At 45.7% G+C, this 25,768-nt stretch overlaps 1 protein-coding gene across 9 annotated transcripts in view; it reads left to right on the plus strand.

Annotated features, from left to right (window-relative positions):
* Positions 1-18,095, plus strand: part of tspoap1 (TSPO associated protein 1) — a 61,753-nt gene extending 43,658 nt beyond the window's left edge. For 6 of the 9 annotated variants that reach the window (XM_076102036.1, XM_076102039.1, XM_076102037.1 and 3 more), the window contains 13 exons: positions 65-174; positions 261-1,136; positions 2,625-2,776; positions 2,905-3,381; positions 4,263-4,646; positions 5,504-5,659; positions 7,397-7,454; positions 9,327-9,466; positions 9,630-9,798; positions 12,828-12,946; positions 13,051-13,122; positions 13,474-13,593; positions 14,119-18,095. In XM_076102036.1, the coding sequence (XP_075958151.1) occupies positions 65-174; positions 261-1,136; positions 2,625-2,776; positions 2,905-3,381; positions 4,263-4,646; positions 5,504-5,659; positions 7,397-7,454; positions 9,327-9,466; positions 9,630-9,798; positions 12,828-12,946; positions 13,051-13,122; positions 13,474-13,593; positions 14,119-14,451 (3,166 nt within the window). In that variant the 3' untranslated portion in view covers positions 14,452-18,095. Of the gene's footprint in view, positions 1-64; positions 175-260; positions 1,137-2,624; positions 2,777-2,904; positions 3,382-4,262; positions 4,647-5,503; positions 5,660-5,971; positions 6,858-7,396; positions 7,455-9,326; positions 9,467-9,629; positions 9,799-10,691; positions 10,761-11,807; positions 11,856-12,827; positions 12,947-13,050; positions 13,123-13,473; positions 13,594-14,118 lie in introns of those variants that run through there. The other 3 variants (XM_076102044.1, XM_076102038.1, XM_076102040.1) reach the window with 3 other exon arrangements.
* The last annotated feature ends 7,673 nt before the right edge of the window (positions 18,096-25,768 follow it).

Consider the following 25,768-nt stretch of genomic DNA (forward strand, 5'->3'; position numbering starts at 1 on the left):
CCATGTCGACAGTTTGTTAATACGGGATGAAGAAATAACTTCCTGGTGAATGAATTTTCAACAGCTATAATCCATACGATGGCCCCAATGACAACCCTGAGGTGGAGCTTCCGCTCACGGCTGGAGAATACATCTACGTGTATGGAGACATGGACGACGACTGCTTCTATGAAGGTAAATCCACGAGTATATGTTGTATCTACAAATTCATATTTCTGCATTGACGGGGGTGTTCAGTATTTAATGTGGCATCCCCACAGGCGAGCTGATGGATGGACGGAGAGGGCTGGTCCCCTCTAACTTTGTGGAACGCGTGTCGGACGACGATGTCATGAGCAGTCACCATCCAGAGACGGGGGACATGTCCCATAACTCCCTGCTAGACAGCAGCCTGCACAGTGCCAGCCACCAGCGTCACCTCCACGTGGGCGTCAGCGCCTCAGCAGGGACAGAGGCCTCCGTCGCCTCTGGCCCTGCCTCAGCCCCCTCGGACTCAGCATCGGCCTTGGCTGTCCCAGCCCCCCTCACCAACGGCCTGGACTTGGATTTGGAGGAGGTGGGAGTGGACATTGTGCCTTACCCACGTAAGCTCACCCTCATCAAGCAGCTTGCCAAGAGCATCATCATCGGCTGGGACCCTCCGTTGGTGCCGGCCGGGTGGGGCAACGTGTGGAGCTACAATGTGTACGTGGACCAGGAGCTGCGGCTCAACGTGCCCTTCGGTGCCCAGACCAAAGCGGTGCTGGAGCGGTTGGACATAAACCTCAAGGCCTACCGCGTGTCAGTGCAAAGCCTGACGGAGAAGGGCCCCTCGGACCAGCTGCGCTGCAGCATGCTGGTCGGTCGGGACGTTTGTGTGGCGCCCACGCAGCTGCGCGCGGAGAGGATCACCGCCACCTCTGCCAACCTGACCTGGCTGCCCAGCAACAGTAACTATGTGCACATTGTGTCCTTGAATGAGGAGGAGTGCGAGCTGGTGAAGGCTGGCTGCAGCTCGCTGTGCCTCAATAACCTCTTGCCCAGCCTGCAGTACGCGGTCAAAGTGGAGGCACGGCCGCACCGCACGCCGTGGGAGTTACCCGTGGAGCGACGCGAACACAGGAGCGCCTCCATCACCTTCACCACACTGATGGCAGGTCAGGATTTAGGATCTTATTATATATGAAATATCTATCTTTTATCGTCTAATATACAATTACACTTACACAGAATCAATGGGTCACGAATCAATCAAGACTAATTCTCCCCTTTCGAAATTAAGTCATATCAAAGCGTAAATTGGACCAAGAGTAAGCCTCTGCAAAACAATAACAGCCAGATACTGAAGCTCTACAGAAGCAGCTGCTTGCATTAGGTAATTCAGATGCACATATGTATTTTATCCACCCAGGACATCAGTGTTACAATTCGGAATTTGTAAAGGATTTGTGATTTTGTCGCAGAATAAAATGTCTGGGCCAATTATAAGACTTAGATTAGATACACGTGTGCGTTCAATATCGCAAATGTGAATCTTTTGGAGCAGTATGGAGTGGAAGTACCCTTCCCCTCTGATCTACCTCCATCAAACAGAAGCTACTTTTTATTATTAAGAAAACAGAAAGAAGAAATCTCAGTTTGATGATTAGCGACCAATTTCCTTGAAAATGTTCAAATCTATCTGTATTCGAATGTTAGTGATTGATGTTTTATAGACAGTAGCATTGTTGGTATGTGCCATGCATTGGGGATTGTTTAACCGTTGTTAGGTCCTGTCTCTCCCTCAGCCAAACTGTTCCTACAGTCCACTGCTGGTTCTCCCCGGTTCTTGAATTAGATCAACACAGTGATCGGAGCCAATGGGTTATATTCAGATGATGTCTTGTATTCAGTGGTGGTGATTCTGTACCTCCCACACAAGGACATCAGTTTATTCATGAGAGCTGCTCTCAGTCGTCTCTCTCTTATTCATTAGCCACAGCACCATGGCACAGAATGCATCACTTCAAAGAGAAGGGAAACGGGGGACTTGATTGGTCACGGCAGATGCCGTCCTCTCCCTCGATCAAGTACTCCTGTAGATGAGGAAGTAGGGTTTTATTATGATGGCAAGTTGGTATTTATTTGATCTTGAGGTTCCCTTCGCATTTTCTCGTTCCTGGCTTTCCAACAAAACGTTGGGCGAGACTAAAAGGGGACGCTCAAAGAATCGGAATTTCCTGTGAACGGATGTCGCTAACTGCAAACACTAGTTGGCATCAGTTTGTGGTACCATATTGCCACTCTGCTCCTTCTAATCTACTCTTTGTTTTTGCTTTTCATAAATGAATCTTAGATGCTTATTTGTGATCAGTGTCATATTACATTTGAGTTGTGTTTCTCGAAATAATCGTTGAAATTTGCTTAAGTTTCATGCCCACACTCTGGGAACGCAGGTATATGGTTTCTAAATTTCTTAATGTCCCTCTAGAGTATTAGATGGCGCTTTTTTTTTTAAAAATCCGTAGAATTATATTCCCATTGTGATATTAATTTCTTATCCCAAACATTGTAATTTCAAGTGTGAATCACTTGATCCTATAATAATATGAAAATATATCTTTTGCTTGCCGCTGGCCGTGGTGTGATGCTTCCAATGCCTGCAGGACCCCCTGATGCTCCTCTGGATGTACAGCTGGAGCACGGCCCCTCCCCGGGCATTGCCCTCATCAGCTGGCTGCCGGTCACTATCGATGCTGCCGGGACCTCCAACGGAGTCCGTGTCACTGGATACACTATATATGCTGACAAGAAAAAGGCAAGAACTTTAAGTTTTTTTTACGTGTTGCCAAGCGGTGTATTGCGGTTTGATTTCAGTATATGGCATTTTGGGAACTGCTGTACAGTTTTAAAAGAAAAGATGTACCTGTCTGTCTCCCATTCCAGGTGCTGGAGGTGTCTTCCCCAACAGCCGGCAGTGCCCTGCTGGGCCCCTCTCAGATGCAGTCCCTGCTGGCCGCTCGGGAGCTCACTCTCCGCACCATGTCCGCCCACGGGGAGTCCTGCGACTCTCTGCCAGTCAATGTGCCCTCCAAGCTGGCCGCCATCATGGCAGGTCCAGCCACCGCCGCCCCAGTGGTGCAACCCCAGCCCCGCACCCCTACAGGCTGCAGCCACCTGCCCTCGCCGCCGTCCTCCGGGAACTCCGCCGCCAAAGTCTCCGTGCTGCCCAGCGCTTTGCCATCGGACACAAACATCCATGGCCTCACAGTGGAGGCTGCTGCCAACCCTCCTCGAGCCCTCCACCCAGATGACCTTCTCTTATCGGCTTCATACGTGAACGCCTGGGCCAACCCCTCCTCTGCTGCTGCCTTGGCTGTACGTGAGGCCACATTACCAATAGCCTCCACCGTTACTCTAGAGGTAATCCTCACTCTTCCATCCTCCAACTCGCCTCCAGATGTTGAGGCGGGTTGAAGGGAGTATAAGAGGGAGACGTGAGGCAAAGATACTGCATGAAGTGAAGGGACAGGTGCACGCCGGTTGTTCTAAAAACAACTGGAAGTTAGTAATTGTAGTTTGAGCAGCTTATGAACACAATCGGCAGTTGGAGCTGCAGCATTGGCAGCCCATGGAGGCAATGAAGGTACCTTTAAATCCCAAACAGCCGATTCCTGCAATATCCGTCAAATCTGAACACAGACATTCATTTTTTAGGTCGGATATCATTATCTGCTTTCTCCATCACGAATAAACGTCCGCTTAGAAGTCATAGAATATTTCCCCGCAACACGCCTGAGAGTCATCTCGTGTTTAAGTTTCTATTCAACAATAACTGTCCGTTCATCGATGGGTTCACTGCAAACAGGAACTCCTAATTCGGCAGACTGTTAATGCTGCCAATGTGCCAAAATGTAAAACAATATAGACTAAGTGGTGTGGCCCACCGCTAACAAACTATCCATCCATCCATCCATTATCCAAACCGCTTATCCTGTTGAGGGTCGCGGGGCGCTGGAGCCGATCCCAGCTAACATTGGGCGAAGTCAGGGTACACCCTGGACAGGTCGCCAGTTCATCGCAGGGCACATATAGAGACAGACAAACATTCACGCTCACATTCACACCTACGGGCAATTTCGAGTCTCCAAATAACCTAAGCTGCATGTATTTGGACTGTGGGAGGAAGCCGGAGAACCCGGAGGGAACCCACGCTGCAACGGGGAGAACGTGCAAACTAATATCTAGAATAATTGTAATCGAACGTTAATTTGCGTTGTATTGACCATTTCTCTCGTCTTCAGGTAAAAGTGACCTCTCCCCCCACCTCACCACCTCAACCATCTCCAGTAGCAGCAACTGCACAAGTACCAGTAACGGCAGTAGCAGCAGCCGTGTTGGAGCAGCACAGAGACACCAGCAGCCCCGGAATGATACGCCCTTTCCCATCTATGGTAGAGTTCTTCGAGGACCCCGGTGCCCAGCTCGGGAGCCCCGAGCGCATCCCTTCCCCGCCCAAAGCCCCGATCACAGGCTTTCTTAATCCTCCGGACATTAACCTTCACCGACCCCCCAGCAGCTCACCGCTGGAGTCCGAAGCAGAGGAGGATCAAGAGAATTCCCGCTTGGTGTCCATGGAGGAGTTCTTGAGACAGGACCAAGAGCCAGCGTACTGTAGTACGCAGCAGGTCAGCACTGATTTGTTGACAAATAGTTTACTCGTCACTAGAAAAATTAATATCGCATGCAGCTGCAGCTCAGTCCCATCATCCCATTTTTGGTTGAACCCTCCAGAGGTGTTGTCTAATTAATTCTAATCGTCTAATTCACCAATTAAAGTTTGGATGTATGAGGTTCTTATCCATAGTCGGTGTAGTACCTACTGTGGATGGCAGTCAGCACGCCCCCAGCTGGTGGAAACAGACTGGAGTCCCATCATGGGAGCAAAGCAATGTACTGCTGTGGACGTGGGCAGCAGCAAAACCTATTTTAGACTCCTGAAAGAAAGACTCTTATTCAAAATAATAATAATATCACTTTATGTATATGCTATATTTAGAATATTGTCATGTTTTTACTTCTCATCAGACAAAGCCAAAAGACTCCATTGACAAAAACCATAATTTCACCTCTCATGTGAGTTGGTGGTCTACAGCTGCCTCAGTTGGTTTGTTTGTGTTATTGTGTGACTTTGGCAATTTATTAATCCTGATGGATTAATGGAGACAATGCATAATGCAAAGTTTAGAGCATGTATCTCTTGACATCTGCTCTTGCATTAGGAAAGCCGACATCATTAGTTGTATCATATTTCTCTTACCAGTGCTGTTCTTCCAAGGTAAAAGCATTGGGCCGATGCCAGGCAGCCGTATGTATTATTAATACAGCTTTGTTTCAAGTGTGCCTTTGTATCTGCAACATGTTCTCGTTTAACTTGCAGATCTATTCATTTTTTGTCGATATTTATAGGAATGACTAATAAGGGTTTTGAATGTCGGATGAATTGGATAGTTTGTTTCAGTGTGTTGACGTTTTTTTATTGCAGAGTTACAGCAGAGGGCTTGTGGAGCCTCCCGGCGACTACCACGCAGACAACAGCCGGTCAGATCTGTCCGACATCCTGGAGGAGGAGGAGGAGGACCTTTACTCTGACCACCTCGGAGACGCACAGGCCCGGGGCTACTTATTCAGAGCAAACAGGGTAAAGGAAACAGTGTACTGCATAGTTTGTGGCCATTTGCACGGGCACTTTGTGAGTTCTGCTTTTTCGAATGACACACGCTTCTTTCAGTTTGTCTTGCAAAGCTCAGTCGTCATTCAGTGGCATTCTTTCATGTTTTTAGTCATGCTTGATTGAGATTCTTTCTTCTTTTTCTTTTCTTTTCTCTTTCCTCTGCATGACCGGCTTGTCCTCTGTTTCGTCTGCACTTCCCTTATTTTCACTGAACGATATGATTTCCCGTCCCACCTTCACCAATCGCCTCTTGGTTGCTTTGACCTTTCGGCCGTGTAGTCGCGCAACTTGGAGCCTCCAGACAGTGATGAGGAGGTACTAGAGAGGATCCTCAAGTTGCCGGCTCAGGTCCAACACCACGAGCAGCTGTTCAGCATTCCCGAGGTGACCGAACAGGAAGACAGCATTATAGAAGAGCCTTCAAACCAACGCAGTCAGCCTTGGTCCAGGCCCGGCCACCTCTGCCCTAGAGACTCGGAGCGCCTCCACCGCGCACCCCAGCATCACCCCAACCCACACCCACACTTCCCCCCTCACCATCACCACTACAACAGGGATCCCAGATCCCTAACCACAGAGCCTTTACTCAGGCAGGTCAGGCCTAGGACGCAGCACAGGGTGCGCTACGCAGACACAGTTGACACCATCAGTTATCCCGAAGAACAAGACCTGAGTTTATATGAGGGTCTCAGCAGCAGGCGGGCCCACTGTCCTCCCCAGCTGACCCCCACCACCAGCAAAGACAGAGCACTGCTCAAAGGGCTAGGGGACCGCCTTAGGAGGGAGGCCATGCTCAGGAGTCAGATGGCAGTCGACCCCGGCCATGGTCCCAGCCCGCCAAGACCCTACCTGGTCAGCAAAACGGCACAGGCTCAGAGGCCGCCCATCGGTCCCGGTGAAGAGATCGACGTGGAGTACGGCACCGATGACGACGGCGGCCCGGGGGAGGTGGGATCTGAGTGGTGGGTAGAGGGGGCTCCAACGGAGCACAGCAGACCTGCTCACCGCCGGGGGATGCAGGCCGACCCGCTGGTAAATGTTGCTGCAGGCCAGCCCCCTTCCTCTCCCTGTACAGTAGCGTAGCAGCGTAGATCTGGCGCTCTGAGTGCTTTAGTGGATATCACTTAACGCCATCGATCGGTAGACAGCTACGTTTTCCATCATCACCGCAGCAGCAGTGGACAGAGAGACGTTCGGTAGCACAGTTTGTGGCATATTTTGCTGTTTCAAAAGCAAGAAAAATACAGTTTATTCAGTCCATCTTCACCCAGTTCCTTCAGACGTTTAATATTTGTAAGGTTTCGTGACTCTGTTCTCCCTCTGTCTAACTGCACTACTTCTTGTTGCAATCATTTTTTTCCTACACCTTGAAAGCCACTCAGCTCGTGTCTTTAAGTGGTCTGCCTTGTCCTGCATTAGCTTACAGTGGATGTGCTTCGGTCTGTATCCGCTAACACCACCACAACGCAACAAAAAAGGTCTTCATGTGGAAACAGTAGAATGTTGGAAACCGTGGGGTTGCATGAGGTTTCGATCATTACTGAAATAAGTAACAATTCAAATGGGTTATCATCGGATGAAGCATAGATTACTGAATGTTGTTTAAGAAAAAGAGCGGCTGCATTTGCAGTCCATTTCCTCTGTTGTTTTCTGTGTTAGAGGGTTTCTCTTATTGTCTTGTTTCTTTTGCTGTATGTCGAGCAGGAGCCCGGCCAAATCCCTCCAGCGGAGGCAGGTCCATCGCAGGCCAGGCAACTCAAAGGTCAGAGACTCTTTCCTCTTTTGTCTTCTCGTTTTTTTCCGTCTCTCCGTGTCTTTCTCTCTCTTTACTGAAGCGGTGCAGCGGTCTGATGCTGACACACCTGTGCCTCCTGTTGGCAAGGCTCCCCCTCTCTCACACGATGGTAGTCAGATTAGCACCTCACGTAGGAAGGGAGGGAGGGGGGGGGGGTTGGTCAGGGTGGAGGAGGTGCGGTAGCTGCAGAGAAGAAGTGGGAGAGAGCCTGCTAAGCTGAGAACCGGCTTAACTCAAAGTGGCTTGTCATGACAGGAGGAAGTGACAGACATTAAAATAGTAACCTCGGTTAGCCAGCAAAGAAACGGCCTGCAGTGAGGAGGTACGAGCGCCCCTCTTTCTCTCCCTCACTGTGTTCCTCCTCAGTTGCTGCGGCGGTAACAAACAGGCATGTGTGTGTGTGTGTGTGGGTGCACAGAAAAGCATATGTGCACACGTGCACGCAGATAGAGGAAGGGAGCGGGGAGAAGTTCTGTCCTATCAACTGGAAAATCAGTGAGGATGTGAAAGTGTGCAAGTCGGCGGCCCGTGACTTTTGCCACAGATGGGCTGATTCTCCCTAATGAGATCGAGAACACGTCTCTCCAGCGCAGCTTAAAGTCGCACTACGGCTCTACAAATGTGTCGAGGCTACAGTGGCAATGCTTTTAGCCACACCGGTGTCACACCTCTATCTGCTACGCGGTAGACCGTGCTACCAGACATATTTAAAGGCTGCTTTGCATGAGCTGTGAAGTTGCACCTTAATATATATATATATATATATATTTTTTTTTTTTGTTTGCCTCTGTGTTGTCAGTAAACTTCTTCACATTCAAATTAGAGAGTGGGTCAGACCCGGTGGGTGTTCCCCTGGTGCTCGCTCGCTGCAGATCATGAAGGAGTGCACGTTCGTCAAACGGCTCACACAGCTTAGGATCAGTGGTTTAGCTTGATTACCTCTTTTAAGGACTTGCATGTGCTCACTGTTCATAGCAGCGTTGCAGTTGGTGGGGGGAGGGGGGGGGGGGGGCGAGCTGGCTCTGCTATTAGCAGAGCTATTGCGTAGTGTGACAGTAGTGACGATAAACCGTCACACGTTTTTGAAAGGCTAAGTTAACAAAAAGACAATAACTTTTATTATATAATGCATGGACAAAAACAAGGAATTATTACTTGAAAAAGTAAAACAGCTTAAAATAAAACCAGGAGGGCTGTCAACGAATATGATAAATTCGAATAAATATATTTTATTCGTAAAATAAAATCTGAATTTTGAGTATGAAAGTTAATATTTCGATTTATTTCGATTTATGTAAAAACTTCCATTAACACTTAAAAGATGGGTGAGTTGTGCTTGCTATCTTCCGACTTCTTTACTTATTAAACATTAAAATACACGTTTTATATTGTGATATTTAATGCAAATGACATAAATAAGATGTGTGTATATATATATATATATATATATATATATATCTATCTTATTATTTAGGTTATTCAGGTTTTTCTGTAGTGAAATGCTGAGGCATCATTATAGATGGATAACTCTTCATTTCAACTTAGATAGAAACAGGGCGTCTAACAAAAGTTCAGCTCAAATCGGCGTAGTGCGCTGTACTGCGACACTCGTGGCGAGTGAGTACACGGTGTCGTGGACGTAATGCGCAAAAATAGATATTCCAATAGTTCAAACCTACGTGTTTTTTTAAGAACGAATATTCGAAATGTAATTTTTTGGCCAATTTATACAGCCCTAATAACCAGTGCTTTCAACTCTGCACTTCTCTAAACAAAAGGAAAGACACTTGTATATAAAGTATTGTGACCGTGTGTGTGTGTGTGTGTGTGTGCTTGCAGGTGGTGTTGATTCAAAGATCAAAAGAGACGGTGACATACGCATCTTTGTGGCCCTCTTCCCTTATGATCCGGCCACTATGTCACCCAATCCTGATGCTGCCGAGGAGGAGCTGCCCTTCACTGAAGGACAGATCATCAAAGTACGTCCCCACACAGCTCAGACGCTACTGGAACCACCTCCACAATCATGCACATAAGCTCACATTAGGGGGTACATGGTTAGATATGCACACTGTAGATATTGGTTCTCCCATGAGTCATTTTGAACCCCCCCCTGTAACTTTGATGTACTCCTCTCCCCAGGTTCACGGAGATAAAGACGCAGACGGGTTCTACCGCGGCGAGTGCGGCGGTCACCTGGGCTACGTGCCGTGTAACATGGTGTCTGAGATCCAGGTGGAGGACGAGGAGACCCGGCAGCAGCTTCTGCGGCAGGGCTTCTTGTCCACAGCGGCCTCCATGGAGAAGATAGGTAGGGTGGAGCTGTCTGAACACGTGCCTGTAGGCAGATTTAGGACCAAATGACGAAACGGTGTGTTCCGTGTGAATCGTAATCACGTTGTGTGCCGTTACATGTGTGTTACAGTTGGAGACGAGTACATGCTTTACCATAGGTGTGAATTGTAATGTTCTACTCGTTATGTATCCCCGCTGTTTGTGTTTAAAGTGGTAAGTGAAAAATAGCAGCGCAAGTGTTGCAGAATCCACACCTAAAATATCCATTTTTCATTTCCCTAGTCTTCAAATTGGCCAGCTGTGTAAAGTTGTCATATTTTTTGTCTGCAGTTAATCGGGGAAACAGCGAAAGCTTTTTTTTCCCCCCAGATGAGAGGAGGAGATGTAAACACTCCCTCTGGCCTGTTGACCTGTTGATCCAGCAGGAAGCACAAAGAAAGCTCAGTTGAATTGAATCCAAAATGAATCCAAAACTTTCCCCCGTGGCATTCCTTTGTATGTTTTTAGTGCTTTTTGTTCACTCTTGTTGCTGTTCAGGAAAGCATAACCATCTATTCAGTCACTGACTTCGCTCTCAAGCAGGCGTCTAGAAAGAGAATAAACTTGAGTCAAAGTGTTTGCCTGTGGCGAGGCGAGTCGAGCAGCAAAATCAAGCTGACACTTTGCTTCTGTTTCCTGCTTTCTACCCAGAGCGCGGTATAACTGCAGATGGTTTAACCTTTTCACTTCCACTTGTTCTGTGTCTGCTGCTCACTGGTTGTCTTTGTTTAAATTGCTCTTCGCTGGCTTTTCATTGTCTACTTTTTGTCTGGTCTGCTTCTCTCAAATATTGCATCTGTTTTTTTGTTTTTTTGTTTTCAAATTTTTTTATTTATTTTTTTTGGTTTTCCTTTCTAAAACTCCATAAAGGCTCTCGCACACACGCACAGCTTCCGCGTCGCCCGGTTCCACCGCCGAAACCGAGACGATCCAAGAAAGGTGTGTCTCGCTGCAGATTGCGGCTTCCCACCTCCCTCCTTCACTCTCTTCTCTGGTTTGCTCTCTTTCTGTCTCTTTCACTTTAGCTTTTTGCTCTTTCAGTTGCTGCTTCTCACTCAGCGACCAGGGGGGATTTATTTAGGTCAGCTACTGTAGTAATGAAATCAGACCGCTTCCCAGCAGTCTGGCAGAGTACTAGCACTATGACAACTCTCTACAGTACTTCCATATTATATCAGTAAGGCTAAGTGGTCCACTTTCCTTCTCAGGGTCATAGGCTCTTCAGAGTCATTGCATCTCTTCACAGGCTAACCTTTTTATGATTTTTATTTTTATTTTTTTCACCAATGTTAAAAAGCCACATACATGAGTACTGAGTCAGTCCTGTCAGCTTTCATTGATATTCATGTAATGCATTGCAGACAAAGCAGCAGAATGTGGCTGTTACGGTCGGACCGAATAGTCCAAAACCTCCAGAGAAGTCAAGATTTATTGAACATGACAAGTTCAAAAACATTTTACAGCATATTTTTATTCCGCTTTAAATTGAATATTTGTTGGCGTTTAGCCTTTTAAAAACATTTTCCCTGTGCTCTAAAAACAGTTTGCTCTCCCGCTGGCCACGAGTTGGAGGCCCACACCTGTATTAAAGTCCAGCAGCAATTTAACAGCACCATACATTATATTTATATATCCACAATAACAAAAACACTTTTATTAGTTTAATGACGACTTACATTCAACGCTTCGTTCAAAAGCCTCTTTAGAAGCTTCGTATGTACGAGGACCTTCGGTACAGCACTAGTGGCAGTCTGATGCTTATTGCTAACAGAAAGTCCTTTTGGCCGGTATTCTGCTCCGATGTCACAACTGCATTACATGATCACCTCGAGTTCTCCTGTTGAGACATCCATCCCCACTGATCTCCATCTGTGCCTTTGTGTGATGACTGAGACGTGATACTATAGGATCATTCTTTGGCCTGTGAGGTCTGGTGTCATTCTGTGATCGTGTCTATGCTCTCTTCCCGTACCTCGTCTCTTCCAGTGGAGTCTGCCGCACTCTGGGAGGAGAGCGTAGACTCCTCCAGCCAAGGTTTGTAGTGAGCACGTTGACTCCTCTGCCTCTCTGTTTTCACCTGCATGTCGACCCTCTCTACCTCCACCGGAGGACCGCATGTGTTTACTTGCCGTTTCATGCATTTGCGTGCCATTTGTGACCTTTTTTCCTTTTTGGTTGGACTGCTGATAACGCCGGGGCTCACCTTCATTCATCCTTATTAGGGACTGTTTGATCATTTAGGGGGATACTGAAGAATTTGACCTTTTTAAAGATCCTCAATAACGGACTTCTAAAAAAGAATGCACGTTCCTTGTGTTGGAAGGAATAATAGAAACAATATATTTGGTTTTTGAGAGCAGCATGAATTAAATTGCCAAATCTAATGTCTTCTTCTTGACACGTAGCCTCCTTTTTGTTCTACTTGGACCCTATTTTCCCATGTTTTTCTGTTTAAGTGACGAATGAGGACAACAACTTTGAGCGTGCAGTATTGAAGGAGAACGCTGGAGATAGCAGCCGCTAAACGGATTGTAATGTAATCGCTCAGGGAAACTCCTCACTCAATACTGGACCACACTCAGATATTGGTGTCCAAATGAGTCACTCGGACACAAACGCATAAGAAAATATGACACAAGTCCCTTCAATTTCTTCATTAACTCCCAGTCATGTACCGTGTGTCAAGCAGTCCCTTCTCCTAACTCCCCTTTTCATTTTACAGTTCAAAGTGGCATCATATTAATCATTCAATCATGTCAGTTGTCTTCACTTCTTACAGAACAAGGAGCTTTTCCAATGAAAACAAAAAATGCTAACTCTCACTCCTAATTTCTCATTTTCTTATTTCCACGTGTTTGACTGCAGTGGTGTGACTTTTCCTCAGCTTAGCATGACGCTGAGTGAGTCGGACGTGCAGACACGATGATCTGCATGCTGATGAGCTGTTACTCTAATTATCAGCATGTCGGACTGTAAAGTTTGCCCCCCCCCCCCTTTGAATGACAGATCCCAGCCAGACTGCCCCCGCTGCAGCAGCTGTGGGGAACCCGGCCCCAGGAGCTTGCAGGATGGTCGCCATCTTTGATTACGATCCACGAGAGAGCTCCCCCAACACTGACATAGAGGTCAGACGTGCATAATGTCTTTTTTTTTACCCAGACTACGGCACAATATGTGCGCTAGTTGTAGTTGCTCATTATCTGCCTCCTTCTTTCATGACGGGATTCAGGCTGAGCTGACCTTCAGTGCCGGAGACATCATCCATGTGTTTGGTGACATGGACGAAGATGGCTTCTTCTACGTAAGAGCAGGGCTGTAACTAACTATTATTTTGCATTACTGATTAATCGTTTGGTCTTAAAACATCATTATTTCTTAAAGCCCAATTTAACATCGTCGTATGTTTTGTTTAGTCCGATTAATATCCAAAACTATTACATTTACTGTAATGTAAGACCCATGAAAAGAACAAATTCTTACATTTATAAACCTGGACCCGTCAACATTTTCGCTTGAAAAATGACTTGAATGATTAATCGATTATGGAAATATTTGTTGATTAATTGTCTGTTGATTGACGAATAGAAAATGACAGCGTATGGGTTCACAGTTGTTGAAAGGCGCCCTCATGTCCTCCTTTCTCTTTCTTCAGGGGGACTTGAATGGACACACCGGCTTGGTGCCCTCCAACTTCCTGCAGGCTGTCCCAGAGGACGCTCCAGCCAAACCTCAGTCTGCTCAGCCCGGACCAGAACCCCGGAGAGAATCACAGGTGGCTTTAGCACGTCTGTCCGTCTAGCATGCACTTCTGTGTTTGGAACCGTGGGCGATACCTGCAGGCATACGTTATGCCTCATTTTGACTTCTTTTTTTTCATGTATTTTCAGCGTCTGGTTGCTGTGATTTTCTGTTGCGTTTCTTTAATTTCTGCCCTGTCGCATTTCTTTTGCCCCACTATTTCCTGCATGGCCTTTTGCAGAAACAGAAACGAAGTGTACACTTCGAGACTTGATCGTAAGTGTTTTCAGATCGGACTCTAGCGGCTCAGTGATCACCACTAGTGTCCCTGTTTATGTCCTCTTCCCTCCACCTTAACTGTAGTCCTGCACCTGGTTTTAGTTTATCAAAACACGGGTCAAGAAGTTGAGATCTCAGATCCACTGCCTCCTCCTCTGTGTGCGTGTGTCCTATCCTTGTATTTCCCTTTTGGTGTTAAACTTTCAATCCTAACTTAGCTTTAGATATTGTTTAATATATTTGGCTTGTTTGTTCTGAAAGTCTGACTCTCTTCCTGAAGGGTCCCCGAACGACTTCTGCGGAGCCACAAGATCCTGGGCCCTCAACCCTAGAAGAGGCTTCTCCCCCCCAAACAGAAACTCCTTTCCCAGACCCAACAGAGCACACGGACCCGCCACCCAAACTGGCACCCACCGCGAGCCCCGCGTCAGACCCGGCCCCCGCTCCAGCCCCCGCTCCGGCCCCTGCGGAGGCCTGCTGCTCCCCTCTGGCCCCCCTTCCAGCAGACAGCCCGGCGCAGACGGACCGCTCTGCGCCGGGCAAGAAGAAGAAAGGCTTTTTCTCCAAAGGCAAGAAGCTGTTCAAAAAGCTGGGATCCAGCAAGAAAGATTGAGTCGGCAGATCTGACTCAGAATACCCGCGTCACATTGAAAGCACTTTTTCTATCGTCACAGTCGGTCTCGGCTGGTAGCCGGTGCGGTTCGGGGCCATCGGATCTAATAACCGATGCGTCAACCGTCAGTAATTATACATTTGCCTTAGAGTACTGCTAGCAGCTGGTAAATATTCGAGTGCATCGACGCCCTGCTTGCAGCATCACACTAGCATGTCGAAGTGCATGTTGAAGTGTGCAAACGCAAATATATTCTCTAAATACTACCTAACTAAGCATTTGCAAAATGTTCAACTCGGCAGGCTTTGATGCTTGATGTAACGCACTCGGTTGTCTCTTAACGGATCGGTTATATTTAGAACAGCTGGATACAGAACGGTGTGGAACAGCAGCTCAGACACAGCTAGTCATACATTAGCTCTAATGTTCATGTACTGGTGCCACTTTATTTATTTGAAGCAAACGAACAGCAGCAGTCTGTCTCTTCCTCCGTGTGACTATGAAGAATGCACTGTCCGTCCCGATCGGATGTATTTTAAATACCCGTCTGCTCGTCCCCCTCACCTGTGTTTCTCGTCTTTCAGTATTTATACAGTACTTTGTACAGAACGTGTTATTTATTTGGTGTCCGACTCTTGCCCTCACCATCACCGCATCGCATGAAGTGGCGTCGGGGCAGGAGGTTTAGTCATTGTAGAGCGGTCAGAGACGGTAGTTTAGATCGAACTAGTTGTGGGGTTTTGAGGTTAACAGTAGAGATTGTTTATTGAAGGTAAAGATTGTGAAGGGTTGAACTTCTGTAGTACAAGTATTCTGTGTGTGTGTGTGTGTGTGTGTGTGTGTGTGTGTGTGTGTGTGTGTGTGTGTGTGTGTGTGTGTGTGTGTGTGTGTGTGTGTGTGTGTGTGTGTGTGTGTGTGTGTGTGTGTGTGTGTGTGTGTGTGTGTGTGTGTGTGTGTGTCCACTGATAAGACTGAAAACAAGATGCCTTTGTCAGACATTAACACAGTCACACTTGGCCTAAATGTTGCATGCTACATATTAGAGAGAGAGAGAGAGAGAGAGAGAGAGAGAGAGAGAGAGAGAGAGAGAGAGAGAGAGAGAGAGAGAGAGAGAGAGAGAGAGAGAGAGAGAGAGAGAGAGAGAGAGAGAGAGAGAGAGAGAGAGAGAGAGAGAGAGAGAGAGAGAGAGAGAGAGAGAGAGAGAAAATCTACTGATTGTCATTATCGATTAATGGTTTGACCTGTAAAACATACAGAATGTCATGGAGGGTCTTGTTTTGTCCCACCAACTGTTCAAAACCCAAAGAAAATGAGTTTATTATAATGTAAGACGAGGGAACAAAAGGAAATTCTCACATTTGAGAACCTAAAAGCCATCAGATATTTGGTGTTTTTTCTGAAATGATTATCGGTTATTAAAATAATCCGTTTTCTCTCCATCGACTAATCCAGAGGTTTTCAAAGTCGGACAGTGTGCCCCACCCCCCTTTGTCAAAATCAAGACAACTGCGACCGTCTAAAAGCCCCGCCCTGCCCCCGATTAGTGTGATTTTATTATGATTATGTGTAGGTGGATGGATAGAGGACACTGTCGGGGTTCCAAAAATATATGACCCACATTCTGAGCCTTAGAACTGTCAAAGAAGTATTGAAAAAGTTCATTCTCATGGCTTGCTCTAACATTTTGAACTACATTTCCCATGATTCTAGGGGCTTCAGGGGATGTAAACATGTGTAATGTTGCCACTGGGTCAGCGACTTAGCTGTGGGCTGTGGACCGTTTGAAGACCTCCGGACTAATTGATTAATCGATTGCAGCGCGTGCTCATTAATACTCCAGAACCACAATACTGAAAGTATTCCTTGATTCATTTGATATGCAGATTAGAGTGAAGCCGCGTCCTGACCACTGCTGACGTTAATAACATGCACTCTATAAGCTTCTGGGATTCATTACGGTTTGACCGTAGCATGTGGGAACAACACTCACTAGGATTTAATGTCGCTGCTGTGATAAGTTGTATCTTTTCTTTTGCCTCCATGTTTGAGTTTATATGTGTGTGTGTGTGTGTGTGTTAGAACATTGAGTCAGACAGGCTTAACAGCGTCAAGCACGGCATTTATTGTGTCCACACATTTGCATCATCAAATTTGGTCAAGTTTGGTTGAAGCTAAATAATAGAACTTTAGCAATATCGCGCAATACTGGAACAAAACAGGGACGCATCATGGTGTGAGACAGCTTCACTGGCATTAAGATGTAGTACAAGTATTGTGTGTGTGTGTGTGTGTGTGTGTGTGTGTGTGTGTGTGTGTGTGTGTGTGTGTGTGTGTGTGTGTGTGTGTGTGTGTGTGTGTGTGTGTGTGTGTGTGTGTGTGTGTGTGTGTGTGTGTGTGTGTGGACCAGGCCTTATTGCTGAGCGTGTTGGTCCGTGACAACACGTCCAGTGGTTCTGATTGGGTCTGCTATCTGTTCGGTAACTTCTCAGGTTTTCACTTGTAGTTTCTCATCGATGCCGAGCCGCCCGTTGGCTCTGGCTGTCAAAAACTGCAGAAATATGCCAAAATCGTAGGTGCTTTGCCCGTTACCATAGCGACGAGAGGCCGAGCATCCGGCAGCGGGGGGGCAGGGTCGAAGCGCGGAGCGTCGTTCTCTTTTGTAGGTCAGACCTGATCTCACCCCTGTTGTTGGCGGAGGCACACCTAACGACACATGATTTGTTTCTTTGATGTCATGAATGTTTTAATTGTTTGTACATGAAGACATAAAGGGAGCCAAGATGCCAAGAGCTAGAGGCAGGAGGGCGGATCCACAAAGACACTTTAGATGTGAGATAGCCGGGACAGAGGCAAGACTGGGGCTGTGCTGTGTGTGTTTTCTTTTTTTTTTAAAAGAGGGTCGGATGCTCAAAAGTTGCCGAAATGTACAGCGAATATTTGTACTGCTCTTGTATTTGACGGCCTTCAATGCACAAGTATTCCTCTAGCTGCTTCTGTAGTGAGTTAGGACCTAGACCCCCGTAGGTAGCGTGTTAGTTGATCATATTTAGCCTTACGAGCAGACCTTGTTTAGTCTCATTATGTTGTTTACAGGATGTTCATTGACTGCATGCATACCAATGTCGTACCCATGTTCAGCCTTATTTATGTTACGGTCATATTTATGTGTTTCCAGGGCGGACTTGTCTACAACATTTGAGTTGTAGATTGTCGACGCAGTGGAGAAGAAGCTGTGTGTATATAATGAACAGTGTTGGGACTTGTGCTATATTTTCATACAGCGCGGGAAACCTTTTCTTTTTCTTTCTTTTTGTTGTCTTCCCTGAACCTGCATTCATTGTTTCTAAGTGGAAGATTTACCTTTTTATATATTAATGTTTTTATTACCCTTTTGGAAGCTCATGTGTAAATATTTTTGTTAATATTGTTTTTCAGAATTATTATAATTTTTTTTGTTTTGTTTGCATGTCCAGACATTGTGGATGGAGGAAGAGTAAGTGAAGATGTAGTACACGGAGGACTCGTTGACTTGAAACTGTGATGGTTTTCTTTCGATATGGATCTTTTTACAGAAATAAAGTATATTTTCACAGAAAACACCAGAGTGTGTGACGCATGTGGTGTTCCTGGGAAACAGAAGTCGACACGAGGCCCTTTTTTTATTTTCATCTTTATTGCATTACCACACAGATTACATGTCCATGATTATCTCATTTTCCTGTTTTGTTTTTTCAGGACAGTTGAAACAGGTGAATTATAAAATGGAGGACAGGGTTTGCGAGCTTCGCCCCGCGCCGCGCGCCGCCCATGTGAACCGACCGGGGCAACACTCTGAGCGACGCGTGGCTTCGTGAGACGAAGCAGCTTCCTCTTTTCTGACTTCCTGCGCGGGGCTCCACGCGGTCGTGCCTCTCATCTCTCCCCTGAAGCCAACAGTACACTCATCCATAAAGTAGGAAACACTACACTGTGGCGATGAGTTTAGTAGTGCTTTCTACTTTATGGATGACTGCACTGTACGTCTGCTGCTCGTCGTCCGTCTTCTCTTCTTCTGCACCTGCGTCTGCAGCTGCACACACACCAACCGCCCACGCCCAGACCCACATTCTTACACCAAACTGAAACCTCTCGGCTCAACGCTCCAACAGCCCTCGCTTTAATGTCGAACCAGAAAAACGCACACTTCCTGTTTTGCCTTGAAACATTTGTGGTTGTTTTTTTTCACAGCGTTCAAATCTAAGCGAGGCCTGTTGTGCATGACAAAAAAATCATCCGGAACACCCCACCCGTGTTCCCTCCAGCTGCCTCCCCGTTGCGGCGTTTGAGGAGAAGGTCGGAACTGAACCGCCTGCCAGAGGAAGCTCTATCTCGAGGAAGCCATTTTGGCAGGCGTGAGTAAGCTTTTTCTGCCCGATCACTTTGTACGTTCAAAAGTCTTTTGAAATGACGACAGACATTCGTTAACAGTTCAGAAACAAATTGGAGCGAATGAAAAAGATCCAGTAGATCCACTGAACACTAAAACAAATACATAATATAACAGTAGCAAAACTAAAAAACTAAAAAAGAGCGTACAGTTTTAAGTACAATGTTTTTTTAATCCACATGGACTTCTGAACAGACGTCGTTAAAAATAAATGAGTTAACGACGTTAAACATCTTTCATTATCTGACGGATAAAAAGCATTTTCTTCTTCTCTTCTTCGACACAAATAGTTCGAGCGTTAAATACGCGGCGTCGTCCAGCATACGTTACCTCCGACCTCCATTTCTCTTCTGTACTTTCAAGTGACGACGGTCCGGGCAGCCTCTCTCGGGGTGTCTTCTGTCTGTCGGTCCGAGGAGCAGATGAAGAAGAAGAAGAAGAAGTTGTCTCCTTTTGAAGCCTCCACAACCACGTGATGCAACCACAGGAAGAGGTCTAACAGTCACAGCCGCTCTCCTTCTCCACTTCCGTCTCAGCGCTCTGCCTTCTGCAGGCGCTGTTCCAAAACGCTGACGGCCACGAAGGAGAGCGTGTTTCTCAGCACAGTGACACAAACGGGATAGTGTCAACATTAAAACACTTTTCTTTTTAAGTACAAACACTAAAAACATCTTTTAATAATTTCCTTTCTCTTAATTAACTTCAAATCGAATCCTTTTCAAGGCCCAAGCTTAGTTTTTTTTTGGTGCCGGCAAGCGATGATGTCATTGTTACTCGTGTGGACATTCTGTAGCTCGGTGCAGTTTTGTCCACACCGCAGTGCGACGTGAAGTTTGGTAATCGAGCCATAATGAAGCTGAGGGAGATTACGACACACACTGGTGTGGACATATCTGTAGCTTTCCCATCAGGTGGATGTGACCTATTTACAGCTTGTTTCACGTTAAACTCACCGATGAGCTGACTGCCCTTCGCTATAAATGGCAAAGTCCTCCAAGAAACGTTTCTGTCAGATGATTTTATCATCAATGACACGCAATAGTTCTGTTTGGCAGAAGCGAGGCCCTCCAGCTCAGATGGTGTAAAACGATAGGAGCTACCAGACGAGCGTTGTCAACTATATTTCAGTTTGTTCCTATTTCAACTGAAATTAGTTGTGAAACACCAAAGCACACCATTAAAGGACAGGTTTACATTTAGTTCCAGCGTGTCCTTGTACATTAAAGGGTTACTGGCTGCTCTAGTTCTTCCTGTCCATACTGGCGGCAAAGAAATCCTTTTTACATTTCAGATCCTTCAATTTGAAAGCATGTTTCCACAGAAGGGCGACTGTGTGAAAGAGCACTAAGAGAGGATCTCTTTGTCCCAAGTTAAAGATGGACTTGAAAATTTTTTTAAAGTGCCTTGTTTGCTGGTTGAGGCGACATTTCCGTCACTCACTACCACCAGTACCTTGTTGGTAATCTGTTGGATTTCAAAAGTGAAAGGCAGCCGGTTTCAGTTCCTTGTAAATGTCCAACTGTAACCAGGGGGGGGGGGGGTTTCTCACAATGCTAACCTGGGGAGGGGGTTTAGTGGAGGGGCCTGTGCTGCATGTACAGAACAAATGCACCTTTTCACAACCTTAAAAACGGATTCTCTCACTTCTTTTTGCTCCTCTTGTCGTGTGCAGTCTGATCTGGGTCACCAGAAGCCTGCTCCCTGTGTGCACTGTGATGTTGGCTGGTTAGCAACCATAAGGCACAACAGTTTGGGTTCATTGTTAACGCTCCAAATGAGTCTTTTAGATTTGCAAATAGGCTGCTCATAAGAACTCAAAGTGTTGGTAAGGTAACACGTTTGTCCCTTCTAATTTTCGTCTTCACACCAGCAACTTCTTATTTTCATTCTTCCCTTTGCAGTCTTTTGAAACGGGGTGCGATCAGTGAACGTAACCTTTCAGAGGACGATGTGTGGAAGCCATTAGGTATGCCTGTAACACGGATTCACGCAGAAGTACTCTGATCCTAACGTTCAAGAAGCAATACAACAATATAAAAAATACAATTAAAAGTCCTACTTAAGGAAAACACAAGAAGTATTATCAGCAAGATGTGCTTTAAAAGTACCAAACGTATAAGTACTTGTTTCATCCCTGTAAACAATATATTATATACATTATTATTATATCGTTAATACCGTTGCATCAATCTGAAATGTCTAGAACTAGACGCATAAGTTAGAAGCTTATGTTGTTTTTTTAATGTAAAATCTAATCTAACTATAGCTGTCAAATATACATAGTGGAGTAAAAGAAGTGCAATATTCCTCTGCGTATTGTGATGGAATAGAAGAATAAAGTAGCAGGAAATGGAAATACTCAAGCAGAGTACCTCAGAATGATACTTAAGCACGATACATGGGTACATGTACTAGTTTACTTTCCACCCCTGGATGTCAGCTCGGTGCGTGCAGGGTTCAGACGCGTTCTCACATCGTTTCCCTTTGAGGATTTGAAACAACATGGGTGTGTATAGAAAGACGTTTGACACGGTTACGGGTCTGCTATAACTTTATTCCCATTGAGTCCGTTCCTGTTCGGGAGGTCATGTAGGTTAATGTGTGAGAGGAAGAAGAGCGGATGTCATTCTGACATCTAAAAGCTGAAATCCTACAGAATGTAAATGTGTTGGTGTCCACCACACACGACAAAGGCTTTGGAGAAAAGATGACCCGGTTGTGATACAAAAACTCATAAAAGACGAGGGAGGTGACGTCAGCTGGTGCTCCTGATAAACAAGTCTCTCACACTGAATGTAGGAGGCCCAGTGGGACGAAACAGGAGCCTGCTGCCTGAGGATTCTGGGTATTCCTCTTTTGTATTCAGATTCAATCCCTCATGATGCTCCAGTGACGGATAAAACACGTCGCTCACAATGCAGACTTGTTCAAAACATCCGACATATGGCGTCTTTAGAAGCCACACTTTCCAAATCTCCTGACCCCTGCACTGCATTTTTACTAATCCCTGCCCTCTTCAACTTATTGAGTCACTCTGCTCAAGTGCTGCCGCTCTCCGTGAGCCAGCGAGGGAAGTGATCCTAACTCCTTCCCTGTGTGAAGAGTGCATGCACTAAAGCCGGGCCCTGATAGACCTTATCAGGGCCGGCAGCCATTTCCCCTCCCCAGGCCGTGCTCTCCAGGCTCCTCCTGGGCCCCGCGGGCCGGGTGTCGACACCACCGAGCCACCCGGAGGCTTATTTCCATCCCAGACCTGCGAGCTCCACAGAGGCCTGAGCTGCTCCTGCTACTGTGTAAAGTAGATTTACTCCCGACCTGTACTCAGGTCAAATTCTGAGGTAGTGTGTCCATTTTATACATTTATTTGACAGCTGTAGGTTCTCTTCAGATCAAGATTCATTTCATATGAGTTCCACCAGTTCCATTTCGCCTCTAAGCTTCTCACATGGTGCCGTTTAATCGGAGTGCATTGGTTTCTCTTTTTGTTTAGCACATTAAAACTAAGTCTAAACTTTAAGTCTGTCTCATCTTATTGTCAATTTACCAAAACCTTAAGTGGCCAGAAACCCAAAATACAAGAATGAATGGATCATTTACAAAGTTTTAAGTTCAAGAATTTTGAAAATAGTTGTTTCACTATCTATACAGTGAGGAAATGAAAGTATAATACAGTCTATTATTAACAACTTGTTTGGGGGCAATTTTTCATTTAGAGCCTGTGAATGCCTGTAAGTTACTGAAAATATTAGTAATTCACAGTTTTAAATGTGTCATGATCTCCGTGTGATCTCTGTGTGTGTGCGTGTGTGTGTGTGTGTGTGTGTGTGTGTGAAAGCCCCACATCAGCACTTGCAGCTGTGTCTCCCAGCTTGTCTCCACATGATGTATGAATAAAGCTATGTTACTATAAATAAAACATCCTCAGTGTATTCGCCGATGAATAGATGGACTCCAATTAAATAGAATTAAATGAAATACTGTTTGAGGCCCAAAGATGTCAAATTATTCCTATTCACAAAAAAAGCAAATTAAAAAAAATAAAGAATAAATAATGAAAAACGTTTGTGTGGCAGAATTTGACTTTCCTTTTTCACAAACTCATTAATCATCTCACGCTTTCTAAGTCTGCAAGAGACAGGAAGTTTTGTCACCCTGATGAAACACACTCTCTCACACACACACACCAGCTCGAGTGTGTGTGGCCTTCAGTTGATAATGTCCATCCCCCATGTAGAATACATCCTCTCTACTTCCCTATCTCCACTTCATCCCTGTCACACGGAGCGCAATCCCAGACTGAGTCCAAGACGCCTCCACTTGCTTTAACTGTTGTTTTAACAGAGCTCACCAAGCAGCCCACAAACCTCGAGTCAACACCTCATTTTGTGATCTACCTTCCCTGCAGCTTAAAGTCTTGACATATCCAAATAAGGGCAAAAGCACAGAGCTGGGAGCCGTGGCTGCGGGGCCCCGTGTGTGTCCCTTGTGAGTGTGAAAACGAAGGGGCGTGCTTCTTTTCGCTTCGCTCAGACAAAGAGATGGCACGGGGGTGGAGCTGTGGGCCTTCCTGACAACGCCTGTGTGGTTGTGGAAGTCTTGCAGCGCTGGGCCCAGTCAGTTCTCGGTTTTGTTTTTAGTTTGCGGCTCTCTCGTGAAATGACTCCCCCCCCCCCCCCCCCACACACACACACACACACACACATGTAGTTTGAAGAGAAAAGAGGTTCAAATCACATGGGGGGAGGGAGGGGGAGGACAGTGATAAAAAAACTGCACTTTGGTGTGGAGTTGTTTTATTTTATGCAGCAGAAAAGGCCACTCGTCCACTCCTGCGCTCGGTTTTGCATTGAGGTAAAAACCCACATGGAGGCGTACTGACTGAGTGGTGCTTCTTTATTTTTCTCTCATTTGAGTATAAACTGTCTCCAACCACTTGAGGTCGATTCTCTGTTCCCCTTGTGATGGAAAGAATGAGACGTCTTCTGTGCATTTGAATAACAGTGACATTTGCTTTGTAGTTTTTTAACTTCAGTTCCCTTTTTTTTTTTTTTTTTTGAGTAAGGAAAAGTTCTGTTCAAAACTGCAAAGAGATTGATGTCGGTCTTGTCCAATGGATGATGGTGTTACTGAGGTTCTGTATTTAAGATGCATTTTATCACACGGCTTGTTTGTTTTTACTTGTAAAATGTCTGCATTCCAGACAGACATGATGGGATTTCTTAAATTGAGCTGATAATCATTTCACACTGTGAGTCGATGAACTCTTTGCGGCTGCACATGCGAGAATCATTTCATAAAGAGGTCTTCCTGCTTTGACTCACACAGGGGGGGGGGGGGGGTATCCCAGCATGCATTGTGCACAAGATGGAGAAACAACCCTGAATAGATCATCAAACAGCCACTCGCACTTCCTATTTACACTTTCGGTGTCTTTGTTCCACCTGAGCTGCATCACACAAACACAAAGAGAACCAGAACAATGTGTCCTCTGCAGGACATTCAGCATCCATAATACTACCAACACACTTTATTTACACTTTATTTTCTGAAGTTGTCAGCAAACAACAAAATACTGTTAATAGTGCTCACTTAATACGTAACATCACACATTAGTACCTAAAAGTGAACTGCTGTCCGTTGTGGTCCTTTTGTCCTTAATGTGGCAGCAAGTCGGCCCAAAAAAAAGTGAACTGAGACATTTTAACAATTGCCACATGAGATAATCATACACCTGTTACAAGTTCTTTAGTAACGCTGCCTCTGCGTGCTGATCTTCCTGTTGAACTTGGTGAGAAAGTTATCACAGCCAATCATGAATGATCCATTTAAAGTGTTAAAAAAAACTGCAACCGCCATTAAGAGAGATGTGTAATCATTTTTGGAACCTTATGAAACGTGGGTATCAACTTAAACTCTGCTACAGAGCTGATCTCCTCACACGCTGTTGGAATGAGACTTCTAGTGGGAACGTGGCTGCGGTGTCACGGCCTGCTAAGGGCCGACAAATCTACATGTTGCACTCCTCCGCATCCTGCGGCGCGAGGCGCCGTATGAAGGCAGCACTGCTGCAGAGATACATTACAAAAGTAGTCATTATTATATCACCGTTCAAAGTAGATGGATTAAATCCTCCTGGTATTTTAACAATATTTTAAATAGTGAATAAGTACTGTTTTAAAAAATAAAGCTGTTGCATATGTTTGCATTTTTAACTCCCTGCTGGGAATAAAAATATGAATTTAATTTTAGAGGGGGGGGGGGGGCAAATTCTCATATGTAAGTCATAAGACGGCCCTTTAAATTCCTTTCATGCATACACATCTTTCTGTGCCCCACACGTTGGACCGATAATTATGAATGTCTGACAATATTATTATGTGAGGTATGATGCTGCACCATAGCCTCGGTTGACTCACAAACCATCGGGTTACAGTAAATCAGACGATGCCCAGAGCCTCGAGCAATAAACACATCTTCCTCAAGAGTAATAGAAGCCCACCTATAAGAGTGCAATAGCCCCACATCTTATTACAGACTAGTGTACATTGAAACAGCAGCCAAAGAAGTGATGGAAACTAGAAAGCAATTCAAACTTAACCAGAGAAACTAATTATGAGACGATAGGTGAGAATAATGCAAACGTTTGGCTGATGGTTCCCCCTACTGGCAATGTTTGGTACTGCCTGTAATTCCAGCACTGTGTAAAGCACCATCTTGCGACCCAAATAAATAAGTACAGGGATGTTGTATTAGCATTTGTACAAAGCAAAAGTGGTAAGACGGTTTAGTTCCTCCTCTCTGGTGTTTCAAATCAGTCGCTGGGTCAGCAGACCTCAGTGATTCTCTGTGAATACAATGAACTCTCACTTTTCAGTGGGAAATTGAGACACG

Source organism: Anarhichas minor, unplaced genomic scaffold (assembly GCF_050575085.1).
Source record: "Anarhichas minor isolate MPS153535 unplaced genomic scaffold, ASM5057508v1 ptg000027l, whole genome shotgun sequence".
NCBI classification, from domain to species: domain Eukaryota; kingdom Metazoa; phylum Chordata; class Actinopteri; order Perciformes; family Anarhichadidae; genus Anarhichas; species Anarhichas minor.